The sequence below is a fragment of the Salvelinus fontinalis genome, chromosome 11 (assembly GCF_029448725.1).
Source record: "Salvelinus fontinalis isolate EN_2023a chromosome 11, ASM2944872v1, whole genome shotgun sequence".
Taxonomy (NCBI): domain Eukaryota; kingdom Metazoa; phylum Chordata; class Actinopteri; order Salmoniformes; family Salmonidae; genus Salvelinus; species Salvelinus fontinalis.
In genome coordinates this window covers 45433012-45455793 of record NC_074675.1, presented here as the reverse complement: position 1 = coordinate 45455793, position 22782 = coordinate 45433012, and the positions used below count along the sequence as shown (strand labels likewise).

Sequence of the window (22782 nt, the reverse complement as noted above, 5' to 3'; positions counted from 1 at the left end):
TGCCTTGAGGATGCAAGAGTGCTTTGGTCTGTTTTATCACGGAGTGCATTGGTGGTTGAAATTAGCCTGGCACCATGAACATTTAACATTTACATTTACATTACATTTAAGTCATTTAGCAGACGCTCTTATCCAGAGCGACTTACAAATTGGTGCATTCACCTTATGACATCCAGTGGAACAGCCACTTTACAATAGTGCATCTAAATCTTTTAAGGGGGGGGGGGGGGGGGGGGCAGAAGGATTGCTTTATCCTATCCTAGGTATTCCTTGAAGAGGTGGGGTTTCAGGTGTCTCCGGAAGGTGGTGATTGACTCCGCTGAACCTTTCATGTCGTATTTTTCTCTAAGGTAAAAATGTCCCTTTAGGTGGCACAATGAAGAATGCTTTAATCAAAGACTTGATTGCATACCACAGCCTGCTGACTATAGGGTAGGGGTTTTCAAACCTCTCCTTGGGGAGCCCACCCGGATGTTTCACAATTTTGTTGTAGCCTTGACCCAACTCACCTATTCAAGGACTTGATGCTTAGGTGACAAGTTGAATCAGGTGAGCTAGCTATGGAATAGTTCAAATACATGAAACGGCTGCGGGTCCCTGAAGACAGATTTAAACCCCCCTGCTTTGAGTATCCATTCAGTAATAACGCTAATTCATTCAGTGCCTCCTGGCGGTACCTTTGGGAAGTAACATAACCTTTCAGTTTTTCTAAGCCAAAACTACTGCATTAAATTCAGGAAAAACTTCTCACACACACATTTGAATAAACCATAGTATTATAGGGCAGAAAGGCTAAGGCACAAGAAAAAAATTATCCATTCGCATTACAAAGGATTTGGAGGTAGATATATTGCTTTATTTTCAACTCAACAGAAAAAGAAAATGTAACAAGTAGAAACAATGTATATAAACCAAGGTCTACTAATGCAATGTATTGGCCATTGAGAGGCTTTGAAGCCACCTGTCGGCCATATGACACCCCTAGTAGGAGCAGTCCTCCATAGGAATGAAAGGAATTCTACAGTAGTTTAACTAAATGTTTCAAGGACAAAATTACATGTATTTAAGTATTTTTGTTGTTGTAGTGGGGACGGTAACATTAGTAATCTAAAAAAATAAATGTACTTTAAGGAAAATGTTCATATATTTTTTCACTTAATTTTGATGCTAAATAAGGGAATGCCAAGATGGAGGCAAGGTGGTAGCGCCCCCTATCAGTCATCTAGAGTATACAGTATAACTCATTGAGTAGAAAACACTTGTAATAATCACTGAATTGATCAAAAAGAGAGCAATAAGTTCAAATACCTGCCCCACTCATTTACACCACTCACAAAAACATAATCCAAATCGTGTTTCACTATACTGTGTACGGTATAAAGGAAATAATATTTGAAATAAAGTGGATGATTTTTGGTATAGAAACACTGGCATATGAGGTGACTATGCTTAATTGTTTTAGTGAAAAAGTGAAAAATGTCAGTAGTAACAGTTCCACCACCACTTATGGGCTCATGAAGTATCACAGCTAGCCAGTGGTGTAATCGGTGACTGATGGTGACTTATTCGACCCATCAATTGTGATCACCAAATCAATGTTCCATCACCACTATGTTGTAAGCGTGTTCTTTTTGCACTGCCGTCATGTTTTCTGGTGCAGATGTACCTCGCTCATCTTTCACAGTGGCCATGCATTTCATTGTAGAGATCTGTTTAGCCAAACTGTCCCTCAACACCTCTCCGCTGGTCTCATTGGACGTTAGCCACTCCTTCAGAGCCTCTGTCACCTTGCTTCCATCCTCAATCTTCACTGGCTCCAGCAAGTCTCCCGACCTAAGGCAGATGTTATGTAGCACGGTGCACACCGCTAGCACTTTGGGGATGAAGCTCGGGTGGAGTTCAAGAGGCTGCAGGAAGATCATGTGCCAGCGCTTCTTCATGATGCTGAAGGTCCTCTCGATGGAGGAGAGAGCCATGGCGTGGTGCTGGTTGAACTGGACGTGCACCGGGTTCTGGTCAGACTTTGAATAGGGTGTGATGAGGCACACAGGCGTCTGTAGGCAAGGGTACCCGCCGTTGCCTAGGAGGAAGCATCCGGGTGGAGGGTAGAGGGCACATTTGTAAAGGGGACTGTGCCTCAGGATCCTCACGTCGGTCATAGACCCAGGCAGCCCCGCGAAGACGTCGATGAAGCTGCCCGTGTGGTCGCAGACCCCTTGGAAGTTGATGGTGGGGAGGGCCTTCTCAGGGAGGGGCTGGTCACCTGGACGCTGTTGGGGTTGCGGTACACCGGGGATCTTGACCCTGACGTGGCACCCACCTATGGCCCCCACAGCCTTCTCAAACACCGGGTGACGGGCCAGTCTGCCGAACCCTTGCACCGTGACAGCCAGCTCGCTTGAAGAGGGCTTGTTCACAATCTTCAGAGAGAGCTTGACCAGTTTGTCCGCAACGTCGCGGACGATGCTGGTAGCATTGGACAGAGGGATTCCGAAAGTCTCCGAGACAGTTTTATAGGAGGTCCCGTGGGCCAACCAGTAAATAAAGACGAGGATTTTGAATGTTGCCGTCTGTCTGTCTTGACCAGTCAGGGCCAAGGAGAACAGATAATTCAGAGATTCCCTCTTCAGTCGGTAGTCGGGATACGTGTCTCGTTCAGGATCACAGAAGACTTTGAGGATGGGAGTGGAGGGATTCAGCTTACTGCACTGTAGTAAACCTCCGTTCTGTAAGAAGACGACCAACTCTATGTAAGTAAACACATAGAGGGACTTGGTAGCCTGCCTGGTAATCAGAGGCTTATGTCGATACAACACGCCACTTCTGTACATTCCAAAAGCTTCATGGTTTTTTTTTTATGTATCGGTCCTAGCTGTCTTTTTAGAGGATTGAGTTTGTTGTTCATTTCCAGATGCTGCTGGACCTTTGGAGACACTAAGATGACTGGAACGGGTTCACTTCTTGAAGAACATTTCCATTGTTTGGGTTTGATTATTTGACTGTTGTATTTTACTTCCCTTTCCCATCTTTTGTCATGTCTCTGATTAGTTGTTTTTTTTATGACCAAAACATGGCTCAATAGATCTGTATATCTCACAACCAACCATCTCAACAGCATGTGTGTTTGTATCACATAGGCCTTAACTAAGATTTATTTTTAAACTCTGATGGAAAGTGGACTGACCTGATGCTGGGTCATTGATGATCCTGGAGTTTCTTCCTCTGTTCTGTCTTTACTGTCGTCTGGCCACAGGCTTTGGCTCCACTCCTTATCAAACAACATGTCCACTTTGGGACACAGCTGCTCATCTGAAAACAGACACAGGTGCCATTACAGTAAATACAGCGTTTGAAGTTCACTACAAAAAGGTTCATATGTACAGTCTGGGCAAAAGGTTATGTACTATTCTCAAACATAGAACTGTTATACGTCAAACTGTCACACTCACCTGTCACTGGAGATGGTGTGTCATGTTCTGTGTCATCATTTATTTCCTTCTTGATGCGAAGTACTTTCATTCCATCCTTCTCCATGGTAACAACTTTTAACAATTTCCACTGAAAATTTTACAAAAACGAATTGACACGAAGAGCAGTGCAGATGTAAAGTTTGGTAACAGAATGAGTGAAATCTCTTTTTTTTATGTTACAACATTTTCCAAGAACTCTTAAATATCTACTTTGAATTAAGACAGAATGATGTCTGCAGAAAGAATGGGATGTCAGCAATGACATGACACCTTCACTTTGAAAAAAAATCTATTTTAGTTATTGAACTACAGTAAATTAAGTGGATTAACACCCTATAACACAATTATGGTGACAGAATGACATTATGGGTCTATGATTAGTACTACACAGAAATGCATAATTAAGAATGTCATTCTCTTCATGGTACAAAAATATAATATCCTTTTGAGTATTATTCTAAATACTGGTTACCACATTTGGTTGGTCCGGGCTTGACCAAATCTGTACCAATCACGGACGTCGATGTTTCACAAGTTTGGACATCACAGTACAAATCGGTAACAGAACACAAAACTGCAGTAAGAAAAATTAAGAAAAAATATGAGAGTGAATTCTTGACAGCTTCAGATGGTGCCTGCTCTTGGTGAAGGCTTCTATTCGTCTGGCAGCCGAGTTAGATGGTACTAGGGAGGGACAGGTTAGATGATGGTGGAGTTGGTTAGCCGGTCCTGACGTTGTTCTCAGTCCACAGCCCTCGGTAGCCACAGGACGACTCCTCCACTAGTGATATGTAACATCCACTTGGGTGACGCTTCTTCTGCGTCCGATACGGCGCTAAAAGCTCACCACACGTCCGTCCAGTGTATAAAGCCACCCTCACTACAAGGGAGCCCTCTGCCATCTCCACACTGCAGTCCTCTCACTTTGGCTGGGTGAAACTAGAAGCGGTGCTGAATGCATCTTTGTAATGCAAACAGTCAGGTAGCTAAGCAAACAAATCAACCTGCCATTCCACTGGTCAAGGCAACTAGACATATTCACTAGAAATTCAATTCAGTTATCAAACACACAAAAACATAATACAATTTAAAAAATAACACTTAAATCAACTGAATATGTACAATATTTTACAGGAGCTCTCCAACTGTACTGACCTATACTCTACTTTTCGCTACTGTTGTCCAAACTTGTGAAACAGATGTCTATGATTGGTTCAGATGTGGATTGACCAAATTTCAACTACTTTTCAACGTCCATGGAAACCTGGTGCTCAGTGGGTGAGGTGGCTGGTTAAAGTAAATGGAAAGAGAGGGGACTCATGGGTAGGCGTCAGTAAGAGCCAATTGGAGAGAGACAGAAGAGAGACAGGGAGAGTGAGGGGGTTGTCCAGACTGTTTTCACACTCTTGCTTTGACCCCCACTGGAAAGGAAAATAAATAAAGTTATGAGCTGAACATAACAGTTATACCAGAGGAAGGGAGGACAGTAGCAGGAGACACTATGAGCTGAACATAACAGTTATACCAGAGGAAGGGAGGACAGTAGCAGGAGACACTATGAGCTGAACATAACAGTATCCCAGTGGAAGAGAGGACAGTAACAGGAGACACTATGAGCTGAACATAACAGTATGTCAGTGGAGGAGAGGACAGTAACAGGAGACACTATGAGCTGAACATAACAGTATGTCAGTGGAAGAGAGGACAGTAACAGGAGACACTATGAGCTGAACATAACAGTCAGTGGAAGGGAGGACAGTAACAGGAGACACTATGAGCTGAACATAACAGTATGTCAGTGGAAGAGAGGACAGTAACAGGAGACACTATGAGCTGAACATAACAGTTATACCAGAGGAAGGGAGGACAGTAACAGGAGACACTATGAGCTGAACATAACAGTCAGTGGAAGAGAGGACAGTAGCAGGAGACACTATGAGCTGAACATAACAGTTATACCAGAGGAAGGGAGGACAGTAGCAGGAGACACTATGAGCTGAACATAACAGTATGTCAGTGGAAGAGAGGACAGTAACAGGAGACACTATGAGCTGAACATAACAGTCAGTGGAAGAGAGGACAGTAACAGGAGACACTATGAGCTGAACATAACAGTCAGTGGAAGAGAGGACAGTAACAGGAGACACTATGAGCTGAACATAACAGTTAGTGGAAGAGAGGACAGTAACAGGAGACACTATGAGCTGAACATAACAGTCAGTAGAAGAGAGGACAGTAACAGGAGACACTATGAACTGAACATAACAGTCAGTGGAAGAGAGGACAGTAACAGGAGACACTATGAGCTGAACATAACAGTCAGTGGAAGAGAGGACAGTAGCAGGAGACACTATGAGCTGAACATAACAGTCAGTGGAAGAGAGGACAGTAACAGGAGACACTATGAGCTGAACATAACAGTCAGTGGAAGAGAGGACAGTAACAGGAGACACTATGAGCTGAACATAACAGTCAGTGGAAGAGAGGACAGTAACAGGAGACACTATGAGCTGAACATAACAGTTATACCAGTGGAAGGGAGGACAGTAACAGGAGACACTATGAGCTGAACATAACAGTATGTCAGTGGAGGAGAGGACAGTAACAGGAGACACTATGAGCTGAACATAACAGTCAGTGGAAGGGAGGACAGTAACAGGAGACACTATGAGCTGAACATAACAGTTATACCAGAGGAAGGTAGGACAGTAGCAGGAGACACTATGAGCTGAACATAACAGTTATACCAGAGGAAGGGAGGACAGTAACAGGAGACACTATGAGCTGAACATAACAGTTATACCAGTGGAAGAGAGGACAGTAGCAGGAGACACTATGAGCTGAACATAACAGTTATACCAGAGGAAGGTAGGACAGTAGCAGGAGACACTATGAGCTGAACATAACAGTCAGTGGAAGAGAGGACAGTAACAGGAGACACTATGAGCTGAACATAACAGTATGTCAGTGGAATGGAGGACAGTAACAGGAGACACTATGAGCTGAACATAACAGTCAGTGGAAGAGAGGACAGTAACAGGAGACACTATGAGCTGAACATAACAGTCAGTGGAAGAGAGGACAGTAACAGGAGACACTATGAGCTGAACATAACAGTCAGTGGAAGGGAGGACAGTAACAGGAGACACTATGAGCTGAACATAACAGTTATACCAGAGGAAGGTAGGACAGTAGCAGGAGACACTATGAGCTGAACATAACAGTTATACCAGAGGAAGGGAGGACAGTAACAGGAGACACTATGAGCTGAACATAACAGTTATACCAGAGGAAGGGAGGACAGTAACAGGAGACACTATGAGCTGAACATAACAGTCAGTGGAAGAGAGGACAGTAACAGGAGACACTATGAGCTGAACATAACAGTATCCCAGTGGAAGAGAGGACAGTAACAGGAGACACTATGAGCTGAACATAACAGTATCCCAGTGGAAGAGAGGACAGTAACAGGAGACACTATGAGCTGAACATAACAGTCAGTGGAAGGGAGGACAGTAGCAGGAGACACTATGAGCTGAACATAACAGTATGTCAGTGGAAGAGAGGACAGTAACAGGAGACACTATGAGCTGAACATAAGTTATACCAGAGGAAGGGAGGACAGTAACAGGAGACACTATGAGCTGAACATAACAGTTATACCAGTGGAAGAGAGGACAGTAACAGGAGACACTATGAGCTGAACATAACAGTTATACCAGAGGAAGGGAGGACAGTAACAGGAGACACTATGAGCTGAACATAACAGTTATACCAGAGGAAGGGAGGACAGTAACAGGAGACACTATGAGCTGAACATAACAGTTAGTGGAAGAGAGGACAGTAACAGGAGACACTATGAGCTGAACATAACAGTATGTCAGTGGAAGGGAGGACAGTAACAGGAGACACTATGAGCTGAACATAACAGTTATACCAGAGGAAGGGAGGACAGTAGCAGGAGACACTATGAGCTGAACATAACAGTTATACCAGAGGAAGGGAGGACAGTAGCAGGAGACACTATCAGCTGAACATAACAGTCAGTGGAAGAGAGGACAGTAACAGGAGACACTATGAGCTGAATATAACAGTATGTCAGTGGAAGAGAGGACAGTAACAGGAGACACTATGAGCTGAACATAACAGTCAGTGGAAGGGAGGACAGTAACAGGAGACACTATGAGCTGAACATAACAGTTATACCAGAGGAAGGGAGGACAGTAGCAGGAGACACTATGAGCTGAACATAACAGTTATACCAGAGGAAGGGAGGACAGTAACAGGAGACACTATGAGCTGAACATAACAGTTATACCAGAGGAAGGGAGGACAGTAGCAGGAGACACTATGAGCTGAACATAACAGTTATACCAGAGGAAGGGAGGACAGTAACAGGAGACACTATGAGCTGAACATAACAGTCAGTGGAAGAGAGGACAGTAGCAGGAGACACTATGAGCTGAACATAACAGTCAGTGGAAGAGAGGACAGTAACAGGAGACACTATGAGCTGAACATAACAGTATGTCAGTGGAAGGGAGGACAGTAACAGGAAACACTATGAGCTGAACATAACAGTTATACCAGAGGAAGGGAGGACAGTAACAGGAGACACTATGAGCTGAACATAACAGTCAGTGGAAGGGAGGACAGTAACAGGAGACACTATGAGCTGAACATAACAGTCAGAGGAAGGGAGGACAGTAACAGGAGACACTATGAGCTGAACATAACAGTCAGTGGAAGGGAGGACAGTAACAGGAGACACTATGAGCTGAACATAACAGTCAGTGGAAGGGAGGACAGTAACAGGAGACACTATGAGCTGAACATAACAGTCAGTGGAAGGGAGGACAGTAGCAGGAGACACTATGAGCTGAACATAACAGTCAGTGGAAGGGAGGACAGTAACAGGAGACACTATGAGCTGAACATAACAGTCAGTGGAAGGGAGGACAGTAGCAGGAGACACTATGAGCTGAACATAACAGTATCCCAGTGGAAGGGAGGACAGTAGCAGGAGACACTATGAGCTGAACATAACAGTTATACCAGAGGAAGGGAGGACAGTAGCAGGAGACACTATGAGCTGAACATAACAGTTATACCAGAGGAAGGGAGGACAGTAACAGGAGACACTATGAGCTGAACATAACAGTCAGTGGAAGGGAGGACAGTAGCAGGAGACACTATGAGCTGAACATAACAGTCAGTGGAAGGGAGGACAGTAGCAGGAGACACTATGAGCTGAACATAACAGTCAGTGGAAGGGAGGACAGTAGCAGGAGACACTATGAGCTGAACATAACAGTATGCCAGTGGAATGGAGGACAGTAACAGGAGACACTATGAGCTGAACATAACAGTTATACCAGAGGAAGGTAGGACAGTAACAGGAGACACTATGAGCTAAACATAACAGTATGTCAGTGGAAGGGAGGACAGTAACAGGAGACACTATGAGCTGAACATAACAGTTATACCAGAGGAAGGGAGGACAGTAGCAGGAGACACTATGAGCTAAACATAACAGTATGTCAGTGGAAGGGAGGACAGTAACAGGAGACACTATGAGCTGAACATAACAGTTATACCAGAGGAAGGGAGGACAGTAGCAGGAGACACTATGAGCTAAACATAACAGTATGTCAGTGGAAGGGAGGACAGTAGCAGGAGACACTATGAGCTGAACATAACAGTCAGTGGAAGAGAGGACAGTAACAGGAGACACTATGAGCTGAACATAACAGTTATACCAGAGGAAGGGAGGACAGTAGCAGGAGACACTATGAGCTAAACATAACAGTATGTCAGTGGAAGGGAGGACAGTAGCAGGAGACACTATGAGCTGAACATAACAGTCAGTGGAAGAGAGGACAGTAGCAGGAGACACTATGAGCTGAACATAACAGTCAGTGGAAGAGAGGACAGTAACAGGAGACACTATGAGCTGAACATAACAGTCAGTGGAAGAGAGGACAGTAGCAGGAGACACTATGAGCTGAACATAACAGTCAGTGGAAGAGAGGACAGTAACAGGAGACACTATGAGCTGAACATAACAGTCAGTGGAAGAGAGGACAGTAACAGGAGACACTATGAGCTGAACATAACAGTATGTCAGTGGAAGGGAGGACAGTAACAGGAGACACTATGAGCTGAACATAACAGTTATACCAGAGGAAGGGAGGACAGTAACAGGAGACACTATGAGCTGAACATAACAGTATCCCAGTGGAAGGGAGGACAGTAACAGGAGACACTATGAGCTGAACATAACAGTTATACCAGTGGAAGGGAGGACAGTAGCAGGAGACACTATGAGCTGAACATAACAGTTATACCAGAGGAAGGGAGGACAGTAACAGGAGACACTATGAGCTGAACATAACAGTATCCCAGTGGAAGGGAGGACAGTAACAGGAGACACTATGAGCTGACCATAACAGTTATACCAGTGGAAGGGAGGACAGCAGCAGGAGACACTATGAGCTAAACATAACAGTATGTCAGTGGAAGGGAGGACAGTAGCAGGAGACACTATGAGCTAAACATAACAGTATGTCAGTGGAAGGGAGGACAGCAGCAGGAGACACTATGAGCTGAACATAACAGTTATACCAGAGGAAGGGAGGACAGTAACAGGAGACACTATGAGCTGAACATAACAGTTATACCAGAGGAAGGGAGGACAGTAGCAGGAGACACTATGAGCTAAACATAACAGTTATACCAGAGGAAGGGAGGACAGTAGCAGGAGACACTATGAGCTGAACATAACAGTTATACCAGAGGAAGGGAGGACAGTAACAGGAGACACTATGAGCTGAACATAACAGTTATACCAGAGGAAGGGAGGACAGTAGCAGGAGACACTATGAGCTAAACATAACAGTTATACCAGAGGAAGGGAGGACAGTAGCAGGAGACACTATGAGCTGAACATAACAGTTATACCAGAGGAAGGGAGGACAGTAACAGGAGACACTATGAGCTGAACATAACAGTTATACCAGAGGAAGGGAGGACAGTAACAGGAGACACTATGAGCTAAACATAACAGTATGTCAGTGGAAGGGAGGACAGTAGCAGGAGACACTATGAGCTGAACATAACAGTTATACCAGAGGAAGGGAGGACAGTAACAGGAGACACTATGAGCTGAACATAACAGTTATACCAGAGGAAGGGAGGACAGTAGCAGGAGACACTATGAGCTAAACATAACAGTTATACCAGAGGAAGGGAGGACAGTAGCAGGAGACACTATGAGCTGAACATAACAGTCAGTGGAAGAGAGGACAGTAACAGGAGACACTATGAGCTGAACATAACAGTCAGTGGAAGGGAGGACAGTAGCAGGAGACACTATGAGCTGAACATAACAGTCAGTGGAAGGGAGGACAGTAACAGGAGACACTATGAGCTGAACATAATAGTATGTCAGTGGAGGAGAGGACAGTAACAGGAGACACTATGAGCTGAACATAACAGTATGTCAGTGGAAGAGAGGACAGTAACAGGAGACACTATGAGCTGAACATAACAGTATGTCAGTGGAAGAGAGGACAGTAACAGGAGACACTATGAGCTGAACATAACAGTTATACCAGAGGAAGGGAGGACAGTAACAGGAGACACTATGAGCTGAACATAACAGTATCCCAGTGGAAGGGAGGACAGTAACAGGAGACACTATGAGCTGAACATAACAGTTATACCAGAGGAAGGGAGGACAGTAACAGGAGACACTATGAGCTGAACATAACAGTTATACCAGAGGAAGAGAGGACAGTAACAGGAGACACTATGAGCTGAACATAACAGTCAGTGGAAGGGAGGACAGTAGCAGGAGACACTATGAGCTGAACATAACAGTATGTCAGTGGAAGAGAGGACAGTAACAGGAGACACTATGAGCTGAACATAACAGTTATACCAGAGGAAGGGAGGACAGTAACAGGAGACACTATGAGCTGAACATAACAGTTATACCAGAGGAAGGGAGGACAGTAGCAGGAGACACTATGAGCTGAACATAACAGTTATACCAGAGGAAGGGAGGACAGTAGCAGGAGACACTATGAGCTGAACATAACAGTTATACCAGAGGAAGGGAGGACAGTAACAGGAGACACTATGAGCTGAACATAACAGTTATACCAGAGGAAGGGAGGACAGTAGCAGGAGACACTATGAGCTGAACATAACAGTTATACCAGAGGAAGGGAGGACAGTAACAGGAGACACTATGAGCTGAACATAACAGTTATACCAGAGGAAGGGAGGACAGTAGCAGGAGACACTATGAGCTGAACATAACAGTTATACCAGAGGAAGAGAGGACAGTAGCAGGAGACACAACTGTGGTTTGTGTCCACTATGATTTCCTATTGTAGCCAATTCAGATGCAGCCATTTTGCTAATCATTTTTTGGTCATTCAGTTACCGATTTGGAAACAGAGTGATACATTTTAATCACTTAATAAATCATAAACCAAATGATCAGTAAACTACAACTAATTGGTAGCTCTACTTTTAATTTTTACTTCTGTAAACTTTCATAATCTTCCCACTTGAAGATATGTGGTGTTTTGGTAAAAGTATAACAATTTATTTCCTAAACTTACAGGCTAATGATTTCTGCAAAACTACATTTAAATGTTGATATTAGTTGGTAGTGGTAACATTGTGTTTTGATGCATTTCAAATACCTTGTTAGACTTTCTCTGCTAGATGTAGTTTAAGAAAACACCCACTCCACTTTTTCCACTTAAACTACTGCCCAGCTGAACAGCACCTTCTCATCTGAAGCTGTGGAAGACGATTGCCCAAGACCGGCCAGATCTCTACATTGGTTTTGTTTGTTTTACAGGATCTTTGCGATTCTCTTTGTATTAGTATTAGTATTAGTATTAGTAGTAGTAGTAGTAGTAGTAGTAGTAGTAGTAGTAGTAGTAGTAGTAGTAGTAGTTGTTGTTAAAGGTCGACCGATGAATCGGAATGGCAGATTAATTAGGGCCGATTTCAAGTTTTCATAACAATCGGTAATCGGCATTTTTGGACACCGATTACGGCCGATTACATTGCACCCCACAAGGAGACTGCGTGGCAGGCTGACTACCTGTTATGCGAGTGCAGCAAGGAGCCAAGGTAAGATGCTGGCTAGCATTAAACTTATCGTATAAAAATCAAAAAAATCAATCTTAACTACACATGGTTGATGATATTACTAGTTTATCTAGCTTGTCCTGCGTTGCATATAATCGATGCGGTGCCAGTTAAATGTATCATTGAATCATAGCCTACTTCGCCAAACAGGTGATTTAACAAGCTCATTCGTGAAAAAGCACTGTCGTTGCACCAATGTGTACCTAACCATAAACATCAATGCCTTTCTTAAAATCAATACACAAGTATATATTTTTTAACCTGCATATTTAGTTAATATTGCCTGCTAACATGAATTTCTTTTAAACTAAGGAAATTGTGTCACTTCTCTTGCGTTCTGTGCAAGCAGAGTCAGGGTATATGCAGCAGTTTGGGCCGCCTGGCTCGTGGCAAACTGTGTGAAGACCATTTCTTCCTAACAAAGACCGTCATTAATTTGCCAGAATTGTAAATAATTATGACATAACATTGAAGGTTGTGCAATGTAACAGCAATATTTAGACTTAGGGATGCCACCCGTTAGATAAAATACAGAACGGTTCCGTATTTCCCTGAAAGAATAAACGTTTTGTTTTTGAAATGATAGTTTCCGGATTTGACCATATTAATGCCCTAAGGCTCGTATTTCTGTGTGTTATAATATTACAATTAAGTCTATGATTTGATAGAGCAGTCTGACTGAGCGGAGGTAGGCAGCAGCAGGCTCGTTAGCATTCATTCAAACAGCACTTTCCTGCATTTGCCAGCAGCTCTTCGCTGTGCTTCAAGCATTGTGCTGTTTATGGCTTCAAGCCTATCAACTCCCGAGATTAGGCTGGCAATACTAAAGTACCTATTAGAACATCCAATAGTCAAAGGTATATGAAATACAAATGGTATAGAGAGAAATAGTCCTATAATAACTACAACCTAAAACTTCTTACCTGTGAATATTGAAGACTCATGTTAAAAGGAACCACCAGCTTTCATATGTTCTGAGCAAGGAACTTAAACGTTTTTTACATGGCACATATTGCACTTTTACTTTCTTCTCCAACACTTTGTTTTTGCATTATTTAAACCAAATTAAACATGTTTCATTATTTATTTGAGACTAAATTGATTTTATTGATGTATTATATTAAGTTAAAATAAGTGTTCATTCAGTATTGTTGTAATTGTCATTATTACAAATATATATATAAAAATTGACCGATTAATCGGTATCGGCTTATTTTGGTCCTCCAAGAGATGGTATCGGCGTTGAAAAATCATAATCGGTCGACCTCTAGTAATAGTAGTAGTATCAAATGTTATTTGTCACATACACATGGTTAGCAGATGTTAATGCTAGTGTAGCAAAATGCTTGTGCTTCTAATTCCGACAATGCAGTATTACAATATGTACATAAATATATATGAATGAGTGATGGTACAGAACAGCATAGGCAAGATGCAGTAGATGGTATAGAGAACAGTATATACATATGAGATGAGTAATATAGGGTATGTAAACATTATATTAAGTGGCATTGTTTAAAGTGGCTAGTGATAGATTTTTACATCAATTTCCATCAATTCCCATTTTTAAAGTGGCTGGAGTTGAGTCAGAATGTTGGCAGCGGCCACTAAATGTTAGTGGTGGCTGTTTAACAGTCTGATGGCCTTGAGATAGAAGCTGTTTTTCAGTCTCTCAGTCCCTGCTTTGATGCACCTGTACTGACCTCGCCTTCTGGATGATAGCGGGGTGAACAGGCAGTGGCTCGGGTGGTTGTTGTCCTTGATGATCTTTATGGTTTTCCTGTGACATCGGGTGGTGTAGGTGTCCTGGAGGGCAGGTAGTGCCCCCGGTGATGCGTTGTGCAGACCTCACTACCCTCTGGAGAGCCTTACGGTTGTGGGCGGAGCAGTTGCCGTACCAGGCGGTGATACAGCCCGACAGGATGCTCTCGATTGTGCATCTGTAGAAGTTTGTGAGTGCTTTTGGTGACAAGCCAAATTTCTTCAGCCTCTTGAGGTTGAAGAGGCGCTGCTGCGCCTTCTTCACAACGCTGACTGTGTGGGTGGACCAATTCAGTTTGTCCGTGATGTGTACGCCGAGGAACTTAAAACTTACTACCCTCTCCACTACTGTCCCGTCGATGTGGATAGGGAGGTGCTCCCTCTGCTGTTTCCTGAAGTCCACAATAATCTCCTTTGTTTTGTTGACGTTGAGTGTGAGGTTATTTTCCTGACACCACACTCCGAGGGCCCTCAACTCCTCCCTGTAGGCCGTCTCGTCGTTGTTGGTAATCAAGCCTACCACTGTAGTGTCGTCCGCAAACTTGATGATTGAGTTGGAGGCGTGCATGGCCACGCAGTCGTGGGTGAACAGGGAGTACAGGAGAGGGCTCAGAATGCACCCTTGTGGGGCCCCAGTGTTGAGGATCAGCGGGGTGGAGATGTTGTTACCTACCCTCACCACCTGGGGGCGGCCCGTCAGGAAGTCCAGTACCCAGTTGCACAGGGCGGGGTCGAGACCCAGGGTCTCGAGCTTGATGACGAGTTTGGATGGTACTATGGTGTTAAATGCTGAGCTGTAATCGATGAACAGCATTCTCACATAGGTATTCCTCTTGTCCAGATGGGTTAGGGCAGTGTGCAGTGTGGTTGCGATTGCGTCGTCTGTGGACCTATTGGGTCGGTAAGCAAATTGGAGTGGGTCTACTAGGGTGTCCGGTAGGGTGGAGGTGATATGGTCCTTGACTAGTCTCTCAAAGCACTTCATGATGACGGAAGTGAGTGCTACGGGGCGGTAGTCGTTTAGCTCAGTTGCTTTAGCTTTCTTGGGAACAGGAACAATGGTGGCCCTCTTGAAACATGTGGGAACAGCAGACTGGGATAAGGATTGATTGAATATGTCCGTAAACACACCAGCCAGCTGGTCTGCGCATGCGCTGAGGACGCAGCTGGGAATGCCGTCTGGGCCTGCAGCCTTGCGAGGGTTAACACGTTTAAATGTTTTACTCACCTCGGCTGCAGTGAAGGAGAGCCCGCAGGTTTTGGTAGCGGGCCGTGTCAGTGGCACTGTATTGTCCTCAAAGCGAGCAAAAAAGTTATTTAGTCTGTCTGGGAGCAAGACATCCTGGTCCGCGACGGGGCTGGTTTTCTTTTTGTAATCCGCGATTGACTGTAGACCCTGCCACATACCTCTTGTGTCTGAGCTGTTGAATTGCAACTCTACTTTGTCTCTATACTGGCACTTAGCTTGTTTGATTGCCTTGCGGAGGGAATAGCTACACTGTTTGTATTCGGTCATGTTTCCGGTCACCTTGCCCAGGTTAAAAGCAGTGGTTCGCGCTTTCAGTTTCACGCGAATGCTGCCATCAATCCACGGTTTCTGGTTTGGGAATGTTTTAATCGTTGCTGTGGGTATTACGTCGCCGATGCACTTTCTAATGAACTCGCTCACCGAATCAGCGTATTCGTCAATGTTGTTGTTGGACGCAATGCGGAACATATCCCAATCCACGTGATCGGAGCTGTCTTGAAGCGTAGAATCAGATTGGTCGGACCAGCGTTAAACAGACCTGAGCGCTGGAGCTTCTTGTTTTAGTTTCTGTTTGTAGGCTGGAAGCAACAAAATGGAGTCGTGGTCAGCTTTTCCGAAAGGAGGGCGGGGGAGGGCCTTATATGCGTTGCGGAAGTTAGAATAACAATGATCCAGGGTTTTACCAGCCCTGGTAGCACAATCGATATGCTGATAGAATTTAGGGAGTTTTGTTTTCAGATTAGCCTTGTTAAAATCCCCAGCTACGATGAATGCAGCCTCAGGGTGTGTGGTTTCCAGTTTACATAGAGTCAGATAAAGTTCGTTCAGGGCCATCGATGTGTCTGCTTGAGGGGGGAATATATACGGCTGTGATTATAATCAAAGAGAATTCCCTTGGTAGATAATGCGGTCGACATTTGATTGTGAGGAATTCTAAGTCAGGTGAACAGAATGACTTGAGTTCCTGTATGTTGTTATGATCACACCACGTCTCGTAGATCATAAGGCATACCCCCCCGCCCCTCTTCTTACCAGAAAGATGTTTGTTTCTGTCGGCGCGATGCGTGAAGAAACCAGCTGGCTGCACCGACTCCGTTAGCGTCTCTCGAGTGAGCCATGTTTCCGTGAAGCAAAGAACGTTACAGTCTCTGATGTCTCTCTGGAAGGCAACCCTTGCTCGGATTTCATCAACCTTGTTGTCAAGAGACTGGACATTGGCGAGTAGTATGCTAGGGAGTGCAGCGCGATGTGCCCGTCTCCGAAGCCTGACCAGAAGACCGCTTCGTTTGCCCCTTTTACGGCGTCGTTGTTTCGGGTCGCCGGCTGGGATCAGATCCATTTTACTGGGTGGAAGGCAAAACACAGGATCCGCTTCGGGAGAGTCATATTCCTGGTCGTAATGATAGGGAGTTGACGTTGCTCTTATATTTTTAAACTACTTACTTTTAAACAACTTCCGGCGCCGAGCGAGATGGCAGCCTCGCTTCGCGTTCCTTGGAAAATATGCAGTATTTTGTTTTTTTATGTGTTATTTCTTACATTGGTACCCCAGGTGATCTTAGATTTCATTACATACAGTCGGGAGGAACTACTGAATATACGATTAACGTCAACTAACCACCGTTCCTACCAGGAATATGACTTTCCCAAAACGGATCCAGTGTTTTGCCTTCCACCCAATACAATGGACCTGATCCCAGCCGGGGAGCCTACGCGACGCCGTAAAAGGGGCAAACGTAGCGGTCTCCTGGTCAGGCTTCGGAGACGGGCACATCGCGCTTCACTCCCTAGCATACTACTCGCCAATGTCCAGTCTCTTGACAATAAGGTCGATGAAATCCGAGCACGGGTAACATTCCAGAGAGACATCAGGGATTGCAACGTGCTCTGCTTCACGGAAACATGGCTAACTCAAAAGACGCTAACGGAGTCGGTGCAGCCAGCTGGTTTCTTCACGCATCGCGCAGACAGAAACAAACATCTTTCTGGTAAGAAGAGGGGCGGGGGGTATGCCTCATGATTAACGAGACGTGGTCTGATCATCATAACAACACTCAGGAACTCAAGTCATTCTGTTCACCTGATCTAGAACTCCTCACAATCAAATGTCGACCGCATTATCTACCAAGGGAATTCTCTTCGGTCATAATCACAGCCGTATATATTCCCCCCCCAAGCAGACACATCGATGGCCCTGAACGAACTCTATCTGACTCTCTGTAAACTGGAAACCACACACCCTGAGGCTGCATTCATCGTAGCTGGGGATTTTAACAAGGCTAATCTAAAAACAAAACTCCCTAAATTCTATCAGCACATCGATTGTCCTACCAGGGCTGGCAAAACTCTGGATCACTGTTATACTAACTTCCGCGACGCATATAAGGCCCTCCCCCGCCCCCCTTTCGGAAAAGCTGACCACGACTCCATTTTGTTGATTCCAGCCTACAAACAGAAATTAAAACAACAAGCTCCCGCACTCAGGTCTGTTCAACGCTGGTCCGACCAATCTGATTCCACGCTTCAAGACTGCTTCGATCACGCGGATTGGAATATGTTCCGCATTGCGTCCAACAACAACATTGAAGAATATGCTGATTCGGTGAGCGAGTTCATTAGGAAGTGCATTGACGATGTCGTACCCACAGCAACGATTAAAACATTCCCAAACCAGAAACCGTGGATTGACGGCAGCATTCGCGTGAAACTGAAAGCGCGAACCACTGCTTTTAACCAGGGCAAGGTGACCGGAAACATGACCGAATACACACAGTGTAGCTATTCTCTCCGCAAGGCTATCAAACAGGCAAAGTCCCAGTACAGAGACAAAATAGAATCGCAATTCAACAGCTCAGACACAAGAGGTATGTGGCAGGGTCTACAGTCTATCACGGATTACAAAAAGAAAACCAGCCCCGTCGCGGACCAGGATGTCTTGCTCCCAGACAGGCTAAATATATTTTTTGCCCGCTTTGAGGACAATACAGTGCCACTGACACGGCCCGCTACCAAAACCTGCGGGCTCTCCTTCACTGCAGCCGAGGTGAGTAAAACATTTAAACGTGTTAACCCTCGCAAGGCTGCAGGCCCAGACGGCATTCCCAGCCGCGTCCTCAGAGCATGCGCAGACCAGCTGGCTGGTGTGTTTACGGACATATTCAATCAATCCTTATCCCAGTCTGCTGTTCCCACATGTTTCAAGAGGGCCACCATTGTTCCTGTTCCCAAGAAAGCTAAGGTAACTGAGCTAAACGACTACCGCCCCGTAGCACTCACTTCCGTCATCATGAAGTGCTTTGAGAGACTAGTCAAGGACCATATCACCTCCACCCTACCGGACACCCTAGTAGACCCACTCCAATTTGCTTACCGACCCAATAGGTCCACAGACGACGCAATCGCAACCACACTGCACACTGCCCTAACCCATCTGGACAAGAGGAATACCTATGTGAGAATGCTGTTCATCGACTACAGCTCAGCATTTAACACCATAGTACCCTCCAAACTCGTCATCAAGCTCGAGACCCTGGGTCTCGACCCCGCCCTGTGCAACTGGGTCCTGGACTTCCTGACGGGCCGCCCCCAGGTGGTGAGGGTAGGTAACAACATCTCCACCCCGCTGATCCTCAACACTGGGGCCCCACAAGGGTGCGTTCTGAGCCCTCTCCTGTACTCCCTGTTCACCCACGACTGCGTGGCCATGCATGCCTCCAACTCAATCACCAAGTTTGCGGACGACACTACAGTGGTAGGCTTGATTACCAACAACGACGAGACGGCCTACAGGGAGGAGGTGAGGGCCCTCGGAGTGTGGTGTCAGGAAAATAACCTCACACTCAACGTCAACAAAACAAAGGAGATGATTGTGGACTTCAGGAAACAGCAGAGGGAGCACCCCCCTATCCACATCGACGGGTCAGTAGTGGAGAAGGTGGAAAGTTTTAAGTTCCTCGGTGTACACATCACGGACAAACTGAATTGGTCCACCCACACAGACAGCGTTGTGAAGAAGGCGCAGCAGCGCCTCTTCAACCTCAGGAGGCTGAAGAAATTCGGCTTGTCACCAAAAGCACTCACAAACTTCTACAGATGCACAATCGAGAGCATCCTGTCGGGCTGTATCACCGCCTGGTACGGCAACTGCTCCGCCCACAACCGTAAGGCTCTCCAGAGGGTAGTGAGGTCTGCAGAACGCATCACCCGGGGCAAACTACCTGCCCTCCAGGACACCTACACCACCCGATGTCACAGGAAGGCCATAAAGATCATCAAGGACAACAACCACCCAAGCCACTGCCTGTTCACCCCGCTATCATCCAGAAGGCGAGGTCAGTACAGGTGCATCAATGCAGGGACCAAAAGACTGAAAAACAGCTTCTATCTCAAGGCCATCAGACTGTTAAACAGCCACCACTAACATTTAGCGGCCGCTGCCAAAATACTGACTCAACTCCAGCCACTTTAAAAATGGGAATTGATGGAAATTATGTTAAAACGTACCACCAGCCACTTTAAACAATGCCACCTAATATAATGTTTACATACCCTACATTACACATCTCTTATGTATATGTATATACTGTACTCTATATCATCTACTGCATCTTGCCATCTTATGTAATACATGGACCACTAGCCACTTTATACTATGCCACTTTATGTTTACATACCCTACAGTACTCATCTCATAGGTATATACCGTACTCTATACCATGTACTGCATCTTGCCTATGCCGTTCTGTACCATCACTCATTCATATATCTTTATGTACATATTCTTTATCCCTTTACACTTGCGTGTATAAGGTAGTAGTTGTGGAATTGTTAGGTTAGATTACTTGTTGTTATTACTGCATTGTCGGAACTAGAAGCACAAGCATTTCGCTACACTCGCATTAACATCTGCTAACCATGTGTATGTGACTAATAAAATTTGATTTGATTTGATTTTATATTCAGTAGTTGTTCCCGGCTGTATGTAATGAAACCTAAGATTACCTGGGGTACCAATGTAAGAAAAAACAAAATACTGCATAGTTTCCTAGGAACGCGAAGCGAGGCGGCCATCTCTGTCGGCGCCGGAAGTTAGAATAATTGATCTTAGTTGTAAGATCCATTTTCCATGTTTGACCCAGAAATCAGTCTTTGCTTATTCCTAATTTTTAGGATGGAAAATGGTTGAAACATTTATATATGCCTTAATTTAAAAAATCATATAGCCTCTTAGCTTTCATTTGACACCAAATTTGATGTGCTCCTATGAACTGCACATAATTAGTACTCATGGGCCTTTTACATGGAAATGCCCGTATACAAACCTGGGATTGGCCAGCCAGCTCCTGAGATTGCAGCCCTGCACCTGTCTTCTCTCCCTTTCCATCTTCTTTTGTGTGGACAAATTCATCTATACAATTACCATAAACAGAAGAAACCATAAAATACATGTTTGATTATTTGCCAAAAAATAAATCGTGTAACAAAGCCAATGCAATCAACTTAGTTTCCAACCATCCACACAAGTTACATTTCCTGCCATCAGCTTCATGACGACGAGCGACAGAACGCTGCTTTGCCACCTTCGACTCTTCTTCCAAAATGTGCAGCTTCTTTTTATTCGATTCGTTTTCGACTTTTAATGCTTCGTTCTCCAGTTTACTCTTGGACAACTGTTGGCGAAGGACCACGGCACTGTCCTCTACAAGTCGGACTATTTCCACGACCGCTGCCGTCACTACCGCGTTCATGAGAGAGGTTAGCTGACTTTGAAAGTGGCCAGCATTCTCCATTGTCATTTGCTAATAAATCTTAAACTTTTTTTAGAAAACAATAATGTGATGAATTGTCATCAAAACCTACACGTAATTCACGTTGTCTTCTACCTTTGCCTGGCAAATTGTAAACAATGCTTGTGCATGACTTCCTATTTGGGGAGGAGCTATTGACGTGTTGGTCATGCTGTATGGTGTGGTGCAAGTACCAAAATGAATTTAGAATTTTATGATTTGAATTTGAGATTAAGATTTTAAAATGTATTTAAAATGTACTTGCACAACTATTAAGCAAGCAACTATGCTGTCACTGGTCAAACAATATTATATTAACTTCATAGGCTATAAATTGTCTTTCTATTTTAAAATGTGCCTTCCCACTGTAATCTCAATATTAATCAACTACAGTATATTTAGAATACCAGGAGAAATGCAAAAAAACACATTTAAAACATGTCAATAATCTTATTTAATCTGTTAAAATGTATTTAATTCATGAGTCATATAACATTATTCAATAGAAAATGAACAGAAAGATGAGAACATTTTAATAAATCTGACAGTCCTCTACGAAAACTACGTTGGTATCACAGTACCGCACATCTATGGTTGCGACATGAATCATCACTGAGGTAGCATTTCAAATAAAAACAATTACTCTACACCCACATTGCATTGCCATTTTGACTTATCTAACTCATCTTCCAGATTCCAGGATTTGAATTCTGGGCAACCCCAGCTCTGTCCGAACCGCTTCTCACCATAATGATGCTCTTGATTTTGATCTCTGGCCTCAGGTCTACAAAAGTCATCTTCCCAAGCTCCTCTGCAAATCCTGCCAAATGAAAATTCCTTTCTATTGGAAACTATTCGCACCACCCCGGTTTGGGTTTCCATTTCACTATGAGTCACCCGGATCCCTTATTTGTGATGTTGGTGTTGTGTTGGAAATTCCCCTTGTTCCTCAGTTTCTCCAGCAAAACTTTCCACTGAGAAATAAGCCTTTTCAGTGTTCTCTTTCCCATGCTGTTTCAATTTTCGATTGGCACTCTCTACATACAAATATACTGGTCTTGACAGAAGGGGAGGAAAAAATGTGGGGGTGAGGTTCTCTTTTGCACTGTTCAAATGATTATCCTTCGTATTTGTTTAAGTTCAAATAGTGATTGAACGAACCGTACACAGATCCATAACAGCATAAGTTTCGAAAACCGTTTCGCTAGTGATGATTGATGTTTCTAAACGTTGAAACACAGCATCATAATTGTAGTTCACACGCAGCCAACCATGGGTGGAGCTAACCGCTGAAAACCCTATCGATAAGAAGAAAGGTTTTCGAGAGCTAGCTACCTTTCTT

At 44.4% G+C, this 22782-nt stretch overlaps 1 protein-coding gene across 2 annotated transcripts; it reads right to left on the bottom strand.

Moving 5' to 3' along the window:
* Window positions 1-834: 834 nt before the first annotated feature.
* Window positions 835-21609, bottom strand: LOC129865829 (uncharacterized). Of its 2 annotated transcripts, none has more exons than XM_055938851.1 (5): window positions 21182-21609; window positions 20976-21061; window positions 3450-3558; window positions 3185-3309; window positions 835-2726 (listed from the first exon to the last, which is right to left on the bottom strand). In XM_055938851.1, the coding sequence occupies exons 1-5, from the start codon at window positions 21447-21449 to the stop codon at window positions 1593-1595; spliced, it is 1722 nt and encodes a 573-aa protein (XP_055794826.1). In that variant the 5' UTR covers window positions 21450-21609; the 3' UTR covers window positions 835-1592. The 2 variants fall into 2 exon arrangements, with proteins under 2 accessions (XP_055794826.1, XP_055794827.1); XM_055938852.1 differs by having other exon boundaries at window positions 21166-21301.
* Between the last annotated feature and the right edge of the window lie 1173 nt (window positions 21610-22782).